This window comes from Syngnathus leptorhynchus, chromosome 5 (genome assembly GCF_054491065.1).
Source record: "Syngnathus leptorhynchus isolate UIUO chromosome 5, UIUO_Slep, whole genome shotgun sequence".
Taxonomy (NCBI): Eukaryota; Metazoa; Chordata; class Actinopteri; order Syngnathiformes; family Syngnathidae; genus Syngnathus; species Syngnathus leptorhynchus.
In genome coordinates this window covers 6,838,467-6,859,838 of record NC_141199.1, presented here as the reverse complement: position 1 = coordinate 6,859,838, position 21,372 = coordinate 6,838,467, and the positions used below count along the sequence as shown (strand labels likewise).

Below are 21,372 nucleotides of genomic sequence, written 5' to 3'. Positions count from 1 at the left end.
CTCGTGTAAACCATTGATTTGACCTGTTGGAGTGAAATGCCAGGTAAATAGCTTATGCATGTCAATGGCGATTAAGTAAGGAATATGGCTGTCTGTATCTGCCCAGTGGCGCTATATTGCTGTAGAGACAGAGAACAGCTCGCAGACTCCCACTCATCTTCCTTTGCTATACAACCAACATTTGCTGCTGACCTGGGTGAACAAAACAAAAGCCAATGGTTCTTGAGCTTCTCTCTCTCTCTTCTCCTTCTAATTGGCAAAAACAACTTTTCACAATATATGACGATTACCGTTATTGTGACAAACTCAATAACTGATATGACAAACAAACACTTGTAAAGCTTTACAGAAGGAGGTCAGGATCCAATACTTGTTTAACTGGATTTAGAGATATTCATGTGTGGCTTCAAATTCAATTCAAATGTAATAACATCAAATACATCACAACTCAGCAGGTTGGGCTTGCTTATGTTTTTGTCACCCTCAGGGTACATTTTCACATGACCAGAAGCACAGAAAATATGTTCATGCCACTCAACACTGCAACTCACTTTGACAACTTTACTGAAAAAAAAGTATACTGTCTGAAATCTACAGAGTTATGTCATTTCTTGTAAGAACTAGTAATAATAAAAACAATAAGTTGTGTTAAGAGTAGAGACTGTAAGAGTTAAGAGAGACTAGTAAGAGACTGAAGTCAGTAATAATCATAAATCATTTCTGGTATTACATCACACACTGTTCAATAATTCAACCTGGTATTTCTACAAGTCAAACCAAGAACCCAAATGATCAGGAATGCTTTGCACGGTAGGATGATTCAAGTAGCATTATAAATAGAGGTGACAAAATTAACTGAATAATCAACAGCTAATCAGTTAACAAATCAATAACTGTTTTAACAGTTGCATGTTCATCACCAAAACGTACAATTTCAGCCTCTCAGCAATAATGAATCTCTAATTTCTGTTGTCTTTCATGAAAGCACACTGGATATCTTTTGTGTTTATTCAAAACAATACATTTGCAAAAAAAACAGTACCGAACCAGTAACTGAATCAGTTTCAGAAAAGTTGTCGAGTATATATATCATCAATCCATCTCATGTTATATCGTTTGATTGTTGTCCAGTAGTTTTTTTTAATCATTAAACACTACCAAATAAACAATAACGATGGGTTTGTAAGACACTAATGCAATTTGATTATTAGGACACTTGAAAAAAATAATGAATGGAGTATACTGTGTTCTAAAATTGTTTGAAATTGAAAACCCTTATTATAAATCTCTGACAATTTTATTGTTCAAACCTTACAAAGCCTGGTCAGTCAGACTTTTCAAGTATTATTACGCAGCTCAAAGATTTCAGAGACTATTTTGTTTTAAAGATGATACAAAATTGCAGTAATATTTACAAATTGATAGAAATGTTGCTACCCAGTTACAAACCTTGCATCGCTAGATACGCTGTTTTTTTTTTTTTATAAAACAAATGCATGTTTTGCACATAAATTCTTTATGTTGGCCGCAGTGGACAAAAGTATACAAATACCAACTTGTAGTATTCAATGAATTCAGTTATAAAATGGTCAAAGAAGTCAAAGACATGGGGAAGATACACGATGGTCAAAGTTGATTGATAACAAGCAATATACAGTAAGTGGCCTAAACTTGAATTAACTGAAATGTATTCAAAACATTGTAGGGCTCAAGTTAATTAATTTAATTCTATTCTGAAGAATTAATGAATGAGGCTGTTTAACATTTTAAAGTCACTCACCCTTGGCTGCCAATTTTCATATTGCTTCTGCAGGTTGGCCCCAATAGTTTCCAGGGCTTTCTGTGGACTCATCGACAGAGGATCTGACAAACACAGTTTGTAACACATTTAACTAACTTGCTTGCTTTTTCACAACAAAATAAAAGAATAGATTTTTGAAAATACGTATTACACACTTTTTCATTTGACAATACGTAAGTAGCACCAAAGTGTGCATTCCCAATGGCCAAAATAAACAATGATTTAAAAAGTAAAAAAAGCAGCCCTAAACTAAATATTGCAATATGAAAGCAAACTTGGCTATATGTAACTTATTTTGAGCACGATTGACCAACTTCTGGGAGTCATGCATTGTGGGTATGGCAACAATAATTGCAGAAATGAAAAAAAAAAAAAAAGGATTAGAATGATTTACATTAGTATCGACCTATCGAAGTATTGATAAAAGTAAAATAATAAATTTCCTTCTTTGAACTTTTCCACCTTTTTTAATATGTTTGTTGCTTATCGTGCTAGCCCTATTTAAACTGTTTTCAGCATTTTTGGCAGTGACATTCTTTGGCAAAGTATTGGGGCTTGTTGACTGCCCCTTCACCGTCAGTCTGGTTCCAACAGTGCCCCGTGTCTACCATTTTTCCTCATTTTTTGTATCATGTTGGGCTGTTTGAATTATTTTTATTGAACATTTGTCCACAATGCTACAATCACCAGGAGCTTGGCCCCAAACGTGGAGCTGGCTGACGAAGAATGCATCACAGGAGATATGACGGAGGACAGTAGCCAGCGTTAAAATGAAGTCAGTTAAAAATCAGGTGCCGAGGTCTATGTTGCTGGTCCTGACCAAGTTCTATGTTACTGTGGGCTGGAATGCAGTAGAGTTGTTGTAGAACTTCACCCAAGTTTGCAAATACTCTGGTTTATACGATGTATTAATTATCATGTTGGTTGGAAAGAGTGCAAATAACTAAAATACATAATAACAATCCTTTTTATTTTGTCTTCAATTTCCGTAACCACTGATAGAGTTGTCTTGTTTTAAAATTAAAACTCACCTATCCAGCACTCCAATCTGGCGCAGGGGGATGTCTTGACGACATCTGGGGGGTCCACTCCCACATTGAGACACAACACCAGTGCTACACTTACAGTCTTCATCTGTGGTAGAACAACATCAAATTAACCTTACACACAGATTGCACGATTGCAAATGTTAACAGGACACAGATGCTTTATGTTCAGAACACTTTAACCCGACCAACAAACATCCAAGTCATCCAAATGGATACTGAACAATCGCTATTTAATTATAAGCTTTTCCCATATAAAATGTTGTGCCACAATCATCTTGCCATGGTCTGTATTAACCACACTGATGTGACATATCACAAGACCACAGGTGTCAAACCCAAGGCCCGGGGGCCAAACATGGCCCGCCACATCATTTTACGTGGCCCGCGAAGACAAATTGTGCCTCAAATTTGTGTGTCATTACTCGAATTGCAAATTGATTTCACTTTAAAAAATATCTTTTTTTTAATATTTGACCAGTTTTACTAGTCTGATTTGAAAACAAGTTATTTGTCAGTTTGTTTTGTAGCTTACTTATACTGTATGTGATACAAGGTGCTCATACATTTATTTGGGTTGACAGTCATAACGGCCCTACGAAAGAAACTATGACTACAATGCGGCCCGCGAAAAAAATGAGTTTGATACCCCTGCACAAGACCAATGTGGGGGCTACATACATGGCTCACCACTACCAGTGTGTGTATGTGTGAGCACATAGATAATGTAGAATGGATGTACAATGGATAATGTATATTGTATCCATCTTTGACCGCTATATAAATATGATGCATTATTCTTATTATCAGACTACTTTCTTAATTAGAGCTGCCCCATATTGTATGTAGTTTTGTCGGTCTATTCACAATGGTCATACTGTAGTAGTCATCCTAAGTCATCTTATAGTGCAACAAACCAAAACCCTAATTTGATTGAAATGGTAAATGAGTACAAGAGTGATATTGGTGACTGGTATTAGCAGCTACTGGCCCATCCCTATTCAAAACTATTAACGATGATCTGAAATGATTATTTTTTCATTTGATGATGGGTTTGTTGTTAACTGATTAATCAATGCACCTCTACTAATATTATCATGATTAGCGAAAACAGGCACAAATATCAAGATATGAAATGTCCACATCCGTGCTAAGCAACCTTTTAGAAATACTGACGCAGGTATGACAGGAAGAGCTGATAGGAAACTGTGCTTCAACAGTATGCATGCTGTGCTGTGAATGTGCTGTCAGGGAGGTTAAGACCGCTGGTGTTGTTAAGGTAATTAAGGTGCAGGCTACTTTCTCACTGACTGAGTAAAAAGGTCAGTGCAAGTGGGACATAGCAGGACCCGAAACACGCACATAGACACAGCCTCATAGCACTGCAAATCAACCACACCTGACCTCCTTACATGCCCTTTTACCTACCTGGAATGGTGGACGTCATAATCCCATTTTTTTTGTTTTTTTTTTTTGTTCGTGTGTACAATATCTAATGTTTAAAACTGCACTGTGTGTGTGTGTGTGTGTGTGTGTGTGTGTGTGTGTGTGTGTGTGTGTGTGTGTGTGTGTGTGTGTGTGTGTGTGTGTGTGTGTGTGTGTGTGTGTGTGTGTGTGTGTGTGTGTGTGTGTGTGTGTGTGTGTGTGTGTGTGTGTGTGTGTGTGTGTGTGTGTTTTATATCTGTATATATATATATATAAGTCCATAGTCATATATATGGTCATATATATATATATATATATATATATATATATATATATATATATATATATATATATATATATATATATATATATATATATATATATATATATATATATATATATATATATCATATATCATATATCTTGAGAGGGGCTGGACTCTCTGGCAAAGAATGAACACTGTATTAGTTTTTCCTGTGCAACCATAGAAACAGGCATTATTATAAAATTACCAGAAACCAGGTAAGCAAAGATTACTTCACACTGTATCCACATTGTAAGGGAAGCAAAACGTCAACTTGGATCTCTTGTATCGATTTTGTTTCCAAGACACGTTACAAAAAGAGCTTAAGAAACCATGGCAAGTTTGCCCTTTAAAACACAAAAGCTGAGATGACAGCAGCCTTTGGAGACATATTAATGTCAAACCCAGAGAGAGATATATTATTTAAAAAGAAATTCTGACATGGTGAGTAAAATGTCCAAGAAAAGACTTGGCTTTCAGAACGGTAACCAATGTGGTTCTCTAAAAATTGTAAACAAAAAAAATTTATAACAAGTGGCAGCCCAGTTTATTCTAAGTAGAGGTGAAATTATATTAGTATTAATAAAATCTACAGTACGATACAGTCAATGAAATTAATCCATGCACACCTACAATTTTGTTGTTTCTACTCAGGGATCAGTGAAGGTCATTTTTGACTCTTACACGATACAAGATAAACATTTGCGTTGAATTAATGCTGATTGATAAGGCATGAAGTTCTCTTTTAAACTTTTAGATCATTATGAAAAACATTATAACAACAGGTTAATTAAAAGAAAGGTCTAAAAGAGGCTTAGTGTAGTAAACTTACTGGGTAGGAACTTGCAGTGTTAATCAACCACTTTAGAATGCGCAATGGAATAGCCTTAGCTGTTTGATATGGTCAACTAACAGAAAGAAAATCAATATTTTGAGAACAAAAAGCTTGAAAGGTTAAGACAGCTTCATAATTAGGACAATAATATAATGATGGCCATCTACCTGCAGAATGAATGCTCAAAACAATGCTGTAATCACTGATAGAAAAATTATTGCATTCACCTCGGAATATATTTGATACAATGTTTACACAAATCGGTTTTCAATAGTAAAACGGCAGTCAAAAACGGCAAAAGGGAAAAATATCAATCGCCTTCCCTCCATATGGCAAAACAAAATACAACTATAGAATGTATCAATTCATTCATTTTACGAAACACTTGTCTATTTTTCACTTATTAAACAGTGCATTTATTGACTGCAAACGTATCTGACGAAATGGGCTGACAAAAAAAGGTTTTATCTGTATCATTTTTTTCCATTTTGATGAATATGCAATGCATTAGGGAGTATTTGGTGCTTCACCTTCTGTGCACACGATGTTGCTCCCTCATTCTTAAATGGAATAAACTAATCAGAGCTTTCTACAGCCTATGTGGAGTCCACCTGGAGTAAATTTGGTTGACTAGACATGATTTGAAAAAAGGAACACATCTCTTCATATCTATAAGGTCCCAAAGGGCGGCACACAAACCGAGCATGAAGTCAAAAGACTTGTCTGAATGAGGCACAAATATAGACACGAGTGCAGAACATTTTCTTCTGTTTGCAAGGTTACAATGAGAACAGTGCCATTCGTGAATGGAAGAGGTTCTAAGGGTCTTCCTAGAACTGGAAATTCCTCAAAACTGAGTACTCTGGGTGGAACGGTCTTAGTCAGGGAGGTGGCCAAGAATCCGATGGGCACTCTTTCAGAGCTCCAGCAATGCAAAATTCCTATAGGACAACCATCTTTGCAACACTCCACCAATAAATCCTTATGGTGGAGTGGCCAGATGGAAGCCACTCGTGAGTAAAAGGCACATGGCAGCCCACGTGGAGTTTGGCAAAAGGCACACAAATGACTGAGACTGATAATCATCTGGTCTGATGAGATGAAGATTGAACTCTGTGGCGTGAATGCTAGTCATCATGTTTGGAGTAAACCAGGCAACGCTCATCACCTGACCAATGCATATGGGAGATACGAAATATAATAAAGGCTTACGCAAACTCTTTGCCAAGGATTCATAAAGTACACTTACAAGTATTGCAAGCTGAAAATAAGCATAGTGAAAACACCAGTAAAAGCAAAACTAAGCAATATATACAGCCAGCAGCGCCTTGTATAAGTTTAAAGTTCTTACCCAGCACAGCTAACATCACACATCCATAAATCAGGAGCTTGTGTTCTCATTTCCATCTATCAGTGTAAGCAAAGACATAAGTCTGAAAAACAGCTGTGGCTCAGAAATACAGTACTGTACAAACCATAGCCCCTTACCAATAGGTACGGCACCATCTGTCGATTCGGCGCCCACCATAAATGGTACATTGCAATATGGTGCAATAACCTCTTTCACTGAGTTCCCCTCCGTGAATAGCATGGGTCGACTAATTATATTTCAATCCATTTATATGGGAAAAGATGATTTGAGATACGAACGCTTTGACCTGAAATATGGTCATTGATTAAACGGTTCACATAGTATTTTTGGCAACTTTTGGTGTACATACAGATGCCTGAGGACATTGCATGGTAAAGCTAAAATAAACCTGCTTATAATAATTGACAGCTGTCCTATACACATATTAAGGACTTTTCCGCTATCCTCCTTTGCCCTATCAAGAGTCCCATGCCCCACTGCCCCCAGCTCAGCCATAATCAATGACGCTTGATTATTCCATTTGTGATGGTTACAATGAGTAAGGGTTATTACCTCATTCAATGTCAGCCATTTGCACAGATCACAACCCTCGAGCGGCAGCGATTTTAGAACATTTTGACTGATACAGCAAGTACTGCAGATTATTGCGTTCTATGATATATTGACTCTACCAAAAAAAAAACAATGACTCTCTTCTTTCATCAGAAAATAATTAGTTTGATTGTACCTTCTCCATTCTCCGGTAATTAGGAGTAGATAATAAGGTTGAAGAAAATGCAGCCGCTTTGCCACAGAGAAATAGCTTGTGTGTAACTTTTGTCAGACAACACGGTGACTTTGGTTGCAACATTTTTGCATCAGTGACGCCGGTAACAACTGAACAGTGGTTACATTCTTTTAAGCTGCAAACATTTAGGAATGGCTTTTGATTGGTTCTACTGGCAGCTTGGCTCATTACCACTCAAGCGCTTGTAATTTAAAGGGAAGGAGCATCAGATCCATATAAACCCCTCCCAAATAAGAAACACATCAAAGGACATAGAACTTCCTACTGAGCGTTTTGATTTTTATGGAAAACTTAAGTCAGGTAATAGGTTATAGGTCAAATAATTGATTTGTGAAGTTTGATGCAACACTCTTGAGTTAAAAGTAATCAATATTACACCAGGCAATGGTGCAATGCTCTCTCTTGCAGGGTCAGGTTTTGACACCTCTACATGTATCAAAATGGAGACATCAGAATCGATGTTGTTTCTCTTTGCTGGTGGTAACCCGGAAGTACTACTAACAGTAGTAGAAGATGAAAATATTGTTGCCATTAAGCATAATGAAAATATAGAAAGATTATATAGACATACCTATAAGCCGCACCTTCAATAAATGGCTCATTTTAAAACTTTGTCCATATATAAGGCGCACCGGACGATAAGGCGCACCATTAATGCATTAATTTTCTGAGACAGTCTTGTATAGGGGCCGACCATTCGTACCGACATTCCACGAACCATTACCATTGTGAATGAACTTGTAAATATGTAACTATATCCTTTACTATATCCTTTGCAGATAGGTTGACATTCCAAATGAGAATCTGTTGTCAATTGCACGACCAGAAAAGTTAAAGATTAAAATAATAACAAATTAACAATTTTATTAAAGTGATTTTTTTTATTAGATGTATTAAGTTTGTTTTATTGTTGTTATTGTTGTATGAATAAGAAGGGTTATATTGGTGTTTGTGACTGCAGTTAACAGGCCAGGTTGCATCATGTCAGATTTTTAATCCAAATCAAATCATTCTCCATTTAATCCTTTTTATTTCAATTTCAGACACAACAAATTACTTTATAATCACAAAATAATGATCCATAGTCTTTTTGATTCATGATTCATAGTCTTCAGCGAGCCACTTATGATTGATTTTATGACACAATGCTTCGGGCCAGTTTAAATTTAGAATTCCGGCCCGCGGGTCGCGTCCATATATAAGGCGCACTGGACTATAAAGGCGCACTGTCGGCTTTTGAGAAAATTTTAGGTTTCTAGGTGCGCCTTATAGTCCGGAAAATACGGTATATGATTGTTTTCTTAAAAATGTATGCAAAGTTTATAAAAAGTATGGATACATGTATCACATTGACTACCATGTATTGCGATACGTATCATATTGTGAACCTTTATCATCATACACATGGTATTGTGAGGTTGCTGACATAAAATTAACAAAGCCTACATCAACAACTGTTTACATACTGTATCTCTTCAGGTCAAGGTCCAAGTTCAGGGGCCAACACTGCACTATGTACATTCTGAGTGCTGAGATACAAAAACAACGTGACACACAGGATTGGAACGAGCAGGACAGAAACCACAAACATTACAAACTTTACAATTTACCACTCTTAAAACATCAGGGATTATCAGAATCAGCTTTATTGGCCAAGTTTGTAGATGCCAAACAAGAAATTTGAGTCCGGTTGATCCCAGCCTCTGTACAACATTGACATTGAGTCATCTTTTGTGAATGAACAGTACTGCAATCTCTAAGGTTTCAATGTTGTTGTTTTTTCCAACCAAACCATCAACTGCAGCTACAGCCCTGACTTCCTCCTATAGCTGAAACCTATAGCGATTACATGGCAAGCTCAGTGACCGCACACAAAATCTTAATGCACATGAAGTCCAAGCCATAAAGGGAACCAAATTTTAACCAATAGGTAATGCAATTGTGCAGCCTGCCACTTCACCTTCATGCTGTGAAAGCAATACATATCTTGTTTGTGCACACATGGCTACAACAGCAGAATATCAATAACTATGAACATCCCACACACAAACATTTGACTGTACTCACAATGTCTTAAATCACCTCAAGCGATTACAAGGCCAAAACTGTATATGAACAACTGAAACACAACGAACCAGACATTTTTATTCTCAGGGTTGTAGAGACGGACAGAAGCAGTCCAGTCGGACATAGTGGTTAAGAAGGCTGGCTCAGTGCTGGAGAAGAACGAGCTCTGACTATTTTGAGACTGGTGCAGAGATGGATGTAGGACACGCTAAGTGCCATTATGGAGACTACAAACTGCCCTCTTTACCTCACCTTTGTGTGTGTGTGGGCGGGGGGGCAGCAATCTCAGAGAGTGGCTCATTTCCTTACAGTACTTAGGTCCTTTGTTCCCAGAGCAATTAGTTTAATTGAGGGCAATAACTTGGCTAGGACTCATTCATTTACTCCCATCATTTGGGCACTCAATACTGACTGCCTGTCTGATTGGGTGTATTTACTGTATGTGTTTCTGTCTTTAAAGTTGCGGCAGATGGAAGGCCCGAAAGGAGACACATTACATGTAAGCATGTTCAGATTGGTTTTTTTGGCGTATGACGAGAGGAGCCCATTGGAAGCTTGTCACAGAGTCAATATCGTGCTGAACAATTTACCTACTTGTACTGTTTTTATATTTTACAAGCGATATAGAAAATGGATGGATGGATGGATGGATGGATGGACGGACGGACGGACGGACGGACGGACGGACGGACGGACTTCGGTAAATCGACATGCTGATCCACTTCTATTGTGTGAGCAGAATAAAACAAACTTCACACTCGGCATGGGACAATTTCCAGTTGGATTATTGTGGTTTTGAAAAGTGAAGGTTTCAATAATCACTGCCCGGTAATGAGCTTTTTTTTTTTTGTTTTGTTTTTGGGGGGACTTTTTGCAGAGATGAGTTAACCTTTTTGAGATCAGTGATGAGAGGCCATCTGCTTTTTTTCCCAGATCTCAGCTGAGCAGATGAGGGCGGGGCGAGTAGTTACAGGGATGGGAAGGATGGAGGGAAATGACAAAGTGCAATTGTCGCTAACTCCAGCATACTTACATGGATCTCTTTTTGCGATGTCACTTAATGTGCACCCCCCCCACACACACACACACTCTTAGCCCACAATGAAAACAAATATAGTCTAAAATTATAAAACGTGCAAATCATGAACACCTGCTGTTACAGTGAGGCTTATTTTCCATGTTAAAAATGTTCATTAAAAATACAAAACCTATATGGCATATTCCTGGAATTCAAAATATCGTGACAAGATTATGTGTAGCTACTCGGGGAGAAAATGTAATTTGTATGGAAGCAGTACGTTTCAATCATGTTGTCTTCAGTGGCATGTTTTTGTTGTTGTATATTAATTAACATTTATAAATATATATGTTAATGATTTTGTTTAAAATATTGTGATTTGCTTTTCTTTTTCCTGAAGTGGCAGGATTATAAATCTCAAGGCTGGATTTTTTGGAGGGGGTGGGGTGGGGGTATTAGATTTTATTTTAAGACCATATAAAAAACTTTTCTTCATTTAGCTGAGTTGAGTAGGAAGGAGCCTTAGTCGATCACAATTGCATTTGGGCAACTTGGAGGCGAAAGCTGCAAGACAAGGTGTTCCTGCAGCCACACACCAAGCACAGCACTGACATTGATGGAGGAGAAGTAGATATTTACCCTGTCCTTCATCCTCCAGCTTTGTGCAAGGGCCTTAGATCCCTCAATCTTCTCCGAGTGCCGTTTCTTCATGAAGGCCAGGGGCAGCTCCCAGTCATTCATGTCGGCCTCCTCCTCGGCAAAGCCCACAGCTGGTAAATGTAGCAAGTCTGCATCCATTTTCATCAGGACCCTACAGGGAAGAACATATTTGCGTCAGTAACACGCACAACGATACTAGTTAACTTCCATTCTATCCATCCATTTTAAGCTTCTACTGTTCAGGGTCACAGGAAAGTTGCCTCGGGCTACATTACAGAGCAAGAGACGGGGAGAAGCTCAACAGTGTCACACTCCTGAGATTTAATGCTTGACCTAATAGACACGTTTTAGACTGAGGTCAAAAGAGGCAGAACCAAAGCAGGAAGAGGGAGAACATAATGACCACAGACAGAAAGCCCCACTCAACTTTGAGGTCAATACTCGAGGTTATGTAGCACTACTACAATAGTTGACTAGAACACAATGACAAAATAAAGTGTGCAGTCTACAATAAACAATGCAATTTATTCAATTTCTGTATTACAATTCCAAAACACCATTTATCCCAGCCACTAATTGGCTGTAGAGCCAATCCAAGATGGCTTGGGCCCAAAATGTACCTACATCTGAATTTTGACTTTTGTCAATTTAGAAATGATCGAAAAGTACATTCAGTTTCATGGTAAATGGCTTACACAAGTGAAGCAGAAACTAACTAGCCCAAACACACACCTCTACAAAACCCTACAAACAAACACACAAACAAAAACTCACACATACTGTGTGCTGATATAGTTTATTGCAACAGCTTTCTGGTTACACGCACACTTGTTTTCGATTCCGCTTTAGTAAATACAACTGATAAAACGCTTAAGGTATATTGGCAAAGTTAAATAGTGTTTTAACGTGAAGTCAACGCTGACAGCAGTCTCACAGGTGGGACTGCTGGTTAAGCAAATGTTAACCACATTAGATGAGCAATCTTGATTTGAAAACGTTCTCTGCCGCTGAATACGCGAAATCAGAGAGCAGTGCAGAATTGACTACGAAGAATGGAGATGTGTGCAGACCTCGGTGTGCAGGGACGATCTCGCCGGGCTGGGGAAGCTCTTCGTCTCCGGACGATGACAGACAGCGTCGCACAAACAATTCCGGTAAGAAAATTATAAGACAGCGTCCACAGTCTATACAGTATGTCAAAGCCGTCAAATCCAAGTTGAACGGGTGCGTGTTTGCAGGGGAATCTGTGGCTCCTCTCCCCACAGCTCTTCGCTATGGGAAGGGGCTGCAGACGAGGCCCATCTTCACACGGACAGTCTGCCACAGCCACGCGATCCACCGCACACACTTAAAGACTCTGCTCCTATGGTCCTGTACCACAAACCGGGTCACTATCATGCAGCTTCGTGCACCGGATTTCGCGAAAATCACACACAACCCAGAGAAATTCCCCGCAGAGCCACTTCATCAGCACTCCTGCAAGGGCGCAGCCATCTTGGGTTCGACCCACAATGCACTGCTGCTGCGAGCCCGTCATGATACGTCACGACAGTTGTTCCTGTACCACATGCACTTTCTGTTACTGTCCTTTGGGATGTATCTGTTCTGCAAGTAATTGACTATTTTTACTTACATAAAATGAGGATTTCCAAATCCTTTCTGATTGTTTTAATTATTCTTGGAGAATGTAGTCAGTACATAACAACAAAAAAAGTATTTGACACTGCAACAACTCAAGATTTATCATTAATAGGCTTTGAATAAAAATAATTCCATTGTGCCTTTTCTGTCAATTGTTTTTATTTGTTTTTACTTGTTTTGTTTTAGTCCTTATAAGACAATGTACCTTGTTGTATATTTACTACGGGGATGGGTGAGTACCGAACAAGGTATTGGACCACACACAAACAATTATTAGTTAGTTAGTTAGTTAGTTAGTTAGTTAGTTAGTTAGTTAGTTAGTTAGTTAGTTAGTTAGTTAGTTAGTTAGTTAGTTAGTTAGTTAGTTAGTTAGTTAGTTAGTTAGTTTGTTTGTTTGTTTGTTTGTTTGTTTGTTTGTTTGTTTGTTTGTTTGTATATCCGGTATTGTATTTGTACAGGGTATAGGTCACATTGAAAGAGGAAAGGTTTTTGAGATTTTGAAATGGTTTATCTTGGTCATTTCAAAATTAGACAACAAAGCATTCACCATGCTTGAACCACATTGCGCTGATTTGGAATGAACACCAAACGGAAGCGTGAAAGCAAAGCAGTCAAACATTTGTGGGAAGTCCTGCAACAGAGTTGAGAAAAACTATATGAGAAGTATATAATTTCCTCTAGAAAGAATACTACAAGAATGTTCAGATGCTATATCCGTCTGAGGTGGCCATGTGAATGAATCTAAAGTTTAAAATACATTTTGAGTTATAGATTGAATCCATGATTTCTTCTGAAACTTGAATTATCTATTATTTTTATACTTCACAGAATGATGAAACAATGAACTGAAATGTTTTTTTATGGGGAAAACCTGAATGCTCTAAAACCTTTGGCAAGTAACATTTTACATAAGAATGAATATATTTTTCTGCCCAACCACTGGCAACAAAAGTGAGTAAATTTCCCAGTGTCAATATTTTGAATAGCCACCTTGAATTTGCCATTGAAATTCTTCGCCCCTGCATGTCATCATCGTGTGGATTTTAGAGACCTTGTGTTACTATATGTTTATTTTGAAGTCACCACCATTGAGTAATGTTTAGCCCTGGCCGGTCCAACACCATTACCTTTATGTTAGCAAGGCAATGGTTGTCTTGAAGGTGTATTTGGGTTGTTATCATGTTAGAATCCTGTCGTGTGGCCCAGCTCATGCTCTCCTCCAGCATTCATGAATTCCTCAATGAACTATATCCCCGCAGTGCTAGAAGCACTCATGTGGCCCAGACCATGGCACACCACACTTGACTTTAGGCAAGACACATTTGTTATAGTTCTCCTCACCTAGTTGCTGCACATGATGAGTCACTCTGAACCAAATAAGTTTTACCAGAATGTGGGATGTAGTTCCAAACCTCCATGCCTTCAGTCTGCTTGTCCTCAGCATACTTTTTGGGCACTTTTTTGGGCATCATCTTTTGAAAAAGATGACAGCCATATGCAGACCAATTTGAAGGAGTGTGCCTTATGGTCCACTTTGAGCACTGACAGACTGGCCCCTCGCCCTTCAATCTGTGCATCAATACTGGCCGCACTCATATGTCCTCTTTCCAAAAACAACATCTGGATATAACCTTAGGCAGTCTTTTTAGAACCTTTTTAGAAGGTCTTGTCTCGGACACCGTGCAGCAGCAGCTCAGTAATTTTGGAGGGTTGTCTGAATGTCCAGGGAGGATAAATGTAGTGCACTCAAAATTACCCATAATGCATTTGGAAATATACTGGCCATCGATGTTTATTCAAAAGGTTAATATAGACCATAATGCATTATTTCCTGTTTTGCAGGAAACCAACATGGCGTAAGCGTGGCTATTAAAGTGAAACAGAAAACTACATACAGCATGGAAATAATTCATTTCATTTACATGTACAACATGGGAAATAAAACACTGTTGACAACAAATATTATTTATTTACAATGTCTCGTCAGAGAATTTACTTTGATGACAGTATTGGAGCAAATGGACTAATGAGGCAGTGTTTCCATAGACAAACTCGTGTTGTTGTTGGTTGAACAGTATGACACTTCCTTTTTTTTTTTTTGGAGACGTGATTAAGCAGCTACTTCAACTGATAATTTGATTTCATGTTTTTGATGTTGATGTTTTTGTTGATTTCTGGGTGCAAATTGCCCACACCTCAGTCAAGTGAACAAAGTGAGTTTCCACATGAGATGTCTCATCACCTTTTTGTGTCCAGCTACACACTAATTTCTCAAACAGCAGGAGCCAAATGTTTGAATATGCAAACATCACAGAGTGAATACGCCGTTCCACCTGTCCCGAGTGACGCATTTAGAAGAACTCACTCAGTCAGTATATCGTGGCATTTGCTAGAGCCATGTGTGCAATCAACATGTTTACCAGTATGTTCCTGGTCGACAATTACATTTGCCTGTCACTCTTGATAACGTTAATCAAGCCAAAGACAGGCTTTTTTGAATGACAACAAAACAATAAGATGGTAGAGATCAATTCATAGGAGGTTGCTCTGAAGCGCCAGCCCATTAGAAAGCATAAAATTGTTATATCAGATGGTTGGAGCGTGATAACATCTATCTCAATAAATGTACCAGTCTAGTAGTCATCACTACGACCCCTCCCTCGGCCTGCCTCATTTCAGGCAGCTCAGCAATCTGATCTGGAAGAAACTCATTGGTCTATCTCGGTGAGTTTGAGCCCCTTGCATCACATCGCTGGTGTCCACGGCTGGGTGGAACCAATCCAATCTGTGGTGTGAAGGAGGGTGAGACCCTGGCTTGTCTCATCTGCAACAAAGCCAGGACAAGAGAGAGAAGATTAGTGTTCTTTTTCTTCAGATTTTCTACTCCCTAGGGATCAGGGTGACATGAAAAACTGGAAACAGGAGTGAAACAGAAGAAGGAATTTTTTTTTTTTTCCCAAGGACTGATTGCCAGGCAGCGGGGAACAAAAGAGTTACATGAATAAGAAGTGATTCAAGGGATGAAGACATGTCTTCATGCTTTCTTCATTTGTGATTACACACGTGTGTATGCACACACACTCACACACACATACGGAAACGCACACACCCACTCTTGTTTTTGTGCTTTCATGTCTCTGAAAGATGTTGCCTTCACATATTTCAATAGTTTAGTGTTGTTTTTGAGTATTGCTTCTGACAATTGTTTTTTCCAAGTCATCTTTACAATGCATTAATAAACACTTCTGCTGTGATCAATGTGTTGTACTGTATTGCATAATGATCAGCCAATGTCCCTGAGCACAGACTGCTTCAGCTTAAAGCTCATCTTTCTCACAATTCACACTCAAGGTTGACCGTGAATAAATCCACAAAACCCCAAAGCAAAATCTGGACAACAAAGATTTTACAGCAGATTTAAATTGTCTTTCAGCTGTGATCACATTATTCTGTCAAAAAAACAGAAGGAGATATTTTTGAGAACATTAGGCTGGAGGTGCTGAGGGTAAAGGGTTTAAGAAGCTTTAAAGATGGAATGTGAGGAGGTTTACATTTTATTTTAGGCTATAATGTCCAACCAATATATATTAGCAATTACTGCGAACTCTAAAAATCAAGGCGGATAGAACATGCAGACACGGGAGAAAACACATTATGAAACTGTTATTTTTCTTACACTTCTTCAGTCACTTCACAGAAATTAGTCATTTTGATGGACTATGTGCGGTGATATCTCTTGCCTGGGTCTGTTTAATTAGTGAAATGGAGTAAAAAAAAAAAAAAACAATAAAGAAACATTAATCGATAAACTAGCAAATGGAATGCAGTATAAAGTAGTAGATAGTGGAGTAAATGTAATTTCTTCTCAACATATATATTAAAGATAAAGTAAAATGAATGTTGCATCATAGCTACTCTTGCCAGTAATATTAATTCAAAATCCTGCTTGAGAAAATGTAATACAGTAAATGTAACATATTACTATCCAACTCTGCCTGTAGCAGATTAGAAACACACTCTAGAACATGTATTTTCATTTTTGTGGAGTATGATCAGAACAACCTCATCCAGACATTATGGGCGGAATAACTCAGCACCTCTGAGAGCTACGGAAAGATTCTGGTTTTACAAGAAGATGCGTACATTTGATGTAGTTCAGAAAGGATGTGCAGAGAGCTCATTCGGTCCTTGTAGGGTACACTTCTGGCTCACAGGGTCGTCTTTTCGTGTTATTGAATCCTAAAACACAGCTGCTCTCCCAGGGTGATGGGCCACTAACCACAAAGTGCCTCACTTTGTCTAAGCTTTGTAGACTCACTGACAACAATATTGCGCTTTGTAAAGTTTCTAATTTACAAAACAAATAGATGCACATGTGTTTCAGGTTCACTGTTCTGAGGTAACTTGCAAGTATTGTGAATATTAAGTGAGCAGGGTAGAAATTTAAACTACATTTGTAATTCACTATATTGTAATGAATATAAGTGCCAATAACAATCTGATGAAAAGTTACTTTTTATTACAAATTTTAAGGAAAAATCAAATTTTCCAGTACAATTAATTATTAATCAAAGTAGCGTCAAGTACGTAAGGCCTCAAATAAATATAAAGAATGAACTGAAGCAACCAAACCAGTAATGTTATCAATGCTGATAAAAAAAAATATATATAGTCCGAAGCCTGTTCAACAATGTTCACACTCCAGTTGACATGTATACCTCCTCATGCATAGGGGCTGTACTTGTATTGTACTATAAACTATGTGCTATTAAATTACTGCGCATGCCTTTCTGGTTATATGTAATCTGAATTTTAATGCCTTGCATGATAGTAGTATTTCAAAGCATCCTATAAATTCAGTCCTGCGATTGTCTGGCGATCAGTCCAGGGTGTAAAATTCCTCCAAACCAAAGTCCGCTAGGATAGGCTCCACTTCACCTCAGTCAGGCTGAGATATACATAAATTGGATGTATGGAATACCAAAATAATCTAACGTAATCTAATGAAATATCATCTAAATTTAAACTGTTAATAAATAAAGAGTCAAATTATCAAAAAGCTTGGTCAAGTCATATTTTTACGGAAGAGGATTAGGGCCAGTGAAGAAAAAAAAAACGAGGGGTGACAGGATTCTGACTTTTTTTCTCAGAATTCTGACTTTAAAGTCAGAATTCCGACTTTAAAGTCTGAATTCTGAGAATAAAGTCAGAATTCTGACTTTAAAGTCAGAATTCCAAATTTCTGACTTCAGAATTCTGACTTTAAAGTCAGAATTCTGACTTTATTCTCAGAATTCTGACTTTAAAGTCGGAAAGTCAGAATTCTGACTTTATTCTCAGAATTCTGACTTTCCCCATTTCTGACTTTAAAGTCAGAATTCTGAGAATAAAGTCAGAATTCTGACTTTAAAGTCGGAATTCTGACTTTATTCTCAGAATTCTGACTTTATTCTCAGAATTCTGACTTTAAAGTCAGAATTCCCCATTTCTGACTTTAAAGTCAGAATTCTGAGAATAAAGTCAGAATTCTGAGAATAAAGTCAGAATTCTGAGAATAAAGTCAGAATTCTGACTTTAAAGTCAGAAATGGGGAATTCTGACTTTAAAGTCAGAATTCTGAGAATAAAGTCAGAATTCTGACTTTAAAGTCAGAATTCTGAGAATAAAGTCACAGAATTCTGAGAATAAAGTCAGAATTCTGACTTTAAAGTCAGAAATGGGGAATTCTGACTTTAAAGTCAGAATTCTGACTTTAAAGTCAGAATTCTGAGAATAAAGTCAGAATCCTGTCACCCCTTGTTTTTTTTTCTTCACTGGCCCTAATCCTCTTCCGTATATTTTAGATGCATGAATTTCACATCCATCATCCAAATCGCTTCTTCGTCACGAGGGTCGGGGGCGTGCTGGAGCCTATCCCAGCGGGCAGTTGGCTCGGGTCACCCTGTACTGGTTGCCAGCCAATCGCAGACATGAATTTCACATTTGGAAAAAAAGTTTGAGATGAAAAAGTTGGTTTTGAAATACTGCAGGTATTGATTTGTGCAGTGGTGGGGTACAGTCATGCCAGGGCACAAAGAACTGCCCCAAACAGTTTTCATTAAGTTAGAAGCATATTGTTCAAAAGGTCAGCAATCAAAATAAAGCGAGAATGTGTCAAAAATATCTAAATTTATTTAAAAGAAAAAGCAATGTAGTAGTGCCAGCTGTTAGTAGAAATTTAATTGGTTATTTGTGACCTGCAGCAAATAATGTACTCCCCACCAATCCCCCCTCAAAATGTGTCCAATTTCTCAGAAATTATTATTTTTTTTAAAGATAAACACTCTTTTATCTGTGGTGGATGCTTTGTAAAATCAACACCACTAATTTGTGAACATGACGTCAAATATGACTTTGACCTTCAAAATACAATGCAGAACAAAATAAAATGAAATGCAACTCAGGAAATCTTCAACAAGGTAAAAATGGATTTTAGCCAAAGACCTTTATGTGGAGAAGCTCTAATGAAGAAAATGTATCTAGAGGGATTCCAATACAAGTGGCTTGATGAAGAGCACTGTCGTGGCTCAGTGTTAATGTGCAGCCTTCAGAGAATTATGATGAAGTCCTCTTCGGGCCTCGTGGAACACGTATTGCAGAGAGCATTTATTTATGTCCCTGTATGTTTTAATTAGTAGAGACCATTATGTGGCTGCACGGTAACAAAATGGTTGTACACGTTCATATAATTCACTACAAGTGAACACTGGTTAACAAATCTTTACATTTTTAATCAGAGATGCAGCTGAACTTTTCTGAAAGAATATTGTCTCTTATCAGTTATTATTATTATTATTATTATTATACAGTCAGCGCCATGGTTTTGCACTGGTTAGAACGTTGCCTCACAGTTCAGAGGTGCGGGATTCGATTCCGGCTCTCGTTCAGGGTGCACCCTGCCTGCTGCCCAAAGTCGGCTGGGAGAACGGCGGCAAATGAATGGATGGATGTAATCCAGTTGTATATTTGGTAATATTTGTCCAGCAACAGAAGGCTGCAACATGTACAAAAGCTATAAAGAGCTTTTACCTCATCATCACTCGAGTTCTCAATGACGAGCAAGCTCTCTGCTGGACACGTGTCTCTTGAGTCATGATTCATCTCTTTGTTTTGCTGTTGGTTGTCTGGCTGACGTCAGTGAATTTTATGGTGTGACGTCAATGCCAAGAGAAAGTATTTAATTCACACCTTTCTTTCTCATTTTTAACCCTTTAACAGGCCAGGCTTTGAGGCTTCCTCAGGCAATAGAGCCACTCCGTGTGTGTTTGCTTTCACATAAAGAAAACAATGCCGTATCGTAACCTCCTGCTTTTCGTGTGTGATAAGTCTTGCAAATAGCAAAAAAAAACAAGAGGTAATTGATGCCCCCCTAAAAATGTGTGATAAGTGCTGCAAATAGCAAAAAACAAAGAGATAACTGATGCTTGCCTAAAAATGTTGGTCTCTCAATCAATGTGTCACTTCAACATAGTTCTTCGCTTTCATGACAGGGATTTTAGCACCATCCTGTGGCATCTTGGAGATATCAGACAGTTCTTTGTGGAATTAAGCACCAAACTGCACCCGTTTTTTTCCATTGCTGGGTGCGGCCATTTTGCCACTTGTCGTTGACTGAAAATCGACCAACGAATCACCTTTTTTTTTCGAGGTTTGGTCAGAAGATGTTCGCAAGCTAAAACACTGTGATGTCATTGTCCGTTGACAGCAAATGGCAAACTTTCCCTAAGTGGATTGATTAATATTCCACAAATGCAATATTAGTCAGACTAGCATGTTAAGATCGTTGGGATCACATGGAACATATTATTGTAAAGAAAGACTTGACTTGCCCTGTAACACCTAGGAATACACCTGTTTTAATTTGCAAAGAAAAAAAAGCTAAATATCTGGCCTTTAAAAATATAGTAACGTCTCCCTTTAACGCCCTCTTTTCTTTTTATCCCAGTAAAATACTGCGAGAGGATTATTGTTTACGTTTTTGCATTTTTAGCCTTGTCCTAGAATGTTCCTAACGTGTTATACGATTATCCACTCCCCCGAAATACAAAACATAGATACTAACTACAAATACTGCTCACGAATGCTTTTGTTTACAGATCAACCTTGCTCGAGGCCTGCACTCAATGAATAACATTTTAAAAATTTATCATTTGTTGTAGTTTTCACTGATGTACAACAACATTTTAGTTGCATTATTTAGGTACATGAAAGAGAAATTATTTTACAACGTTATTGCCAGTGAGTGTATTTCAAAGTGTTCCGGCATACAGCCTCTGCACTCCCCCTAACCTTTTCTTGCTTTTGCAGCCCTCCCCGTGTTTTTCAGTCAATCCTTATGCATTATTCTCCACTTCGAGGGCAAATGCTGAAGAAATAA

General features: G+C 38.0%; 1 protein-coding gene across 4 annotated transcripts in view; it reads right to left on the bottom strand.

Moving 5' to 3' along the window:
• Positions 1-12,894, bottom strand: part of rptor (regulatory associated protein of MTOR, complex 1) — a 101,754-nt gene extending 88,860 nt beyond the window's left edge. For all 4 annotated transcript variants that reach the window (XM_085911670.1, XM_085911672.1, XM_085911671.1 and 1 more), the window contains exons 1-4: positions 12,386-12,894; positions 11,295-11,466; positions 2,833-2,935; positions 1,781-1,863 (exon numbers count right to left, since the gene is read on the bottom strand). In XM_085911670.1, the coding sequence (XP_085767796.1) occupies positions 1,781-1,863; positions 2,833-2,935; positions 11,295-11,459 (351 nt within the window). In that variant the 5' untranslated portion in view covers positions 11,460-11,466; positions 12,386-12,894. The remainder of the gene's footprint in view (positions 1-1,780; positions 1,864-2,832; positions 2,936-11,294; positions 11,467-12,385) is intronic.
• Positions 12,895-21,372: the final 8,478 nt, after the last annotated feature.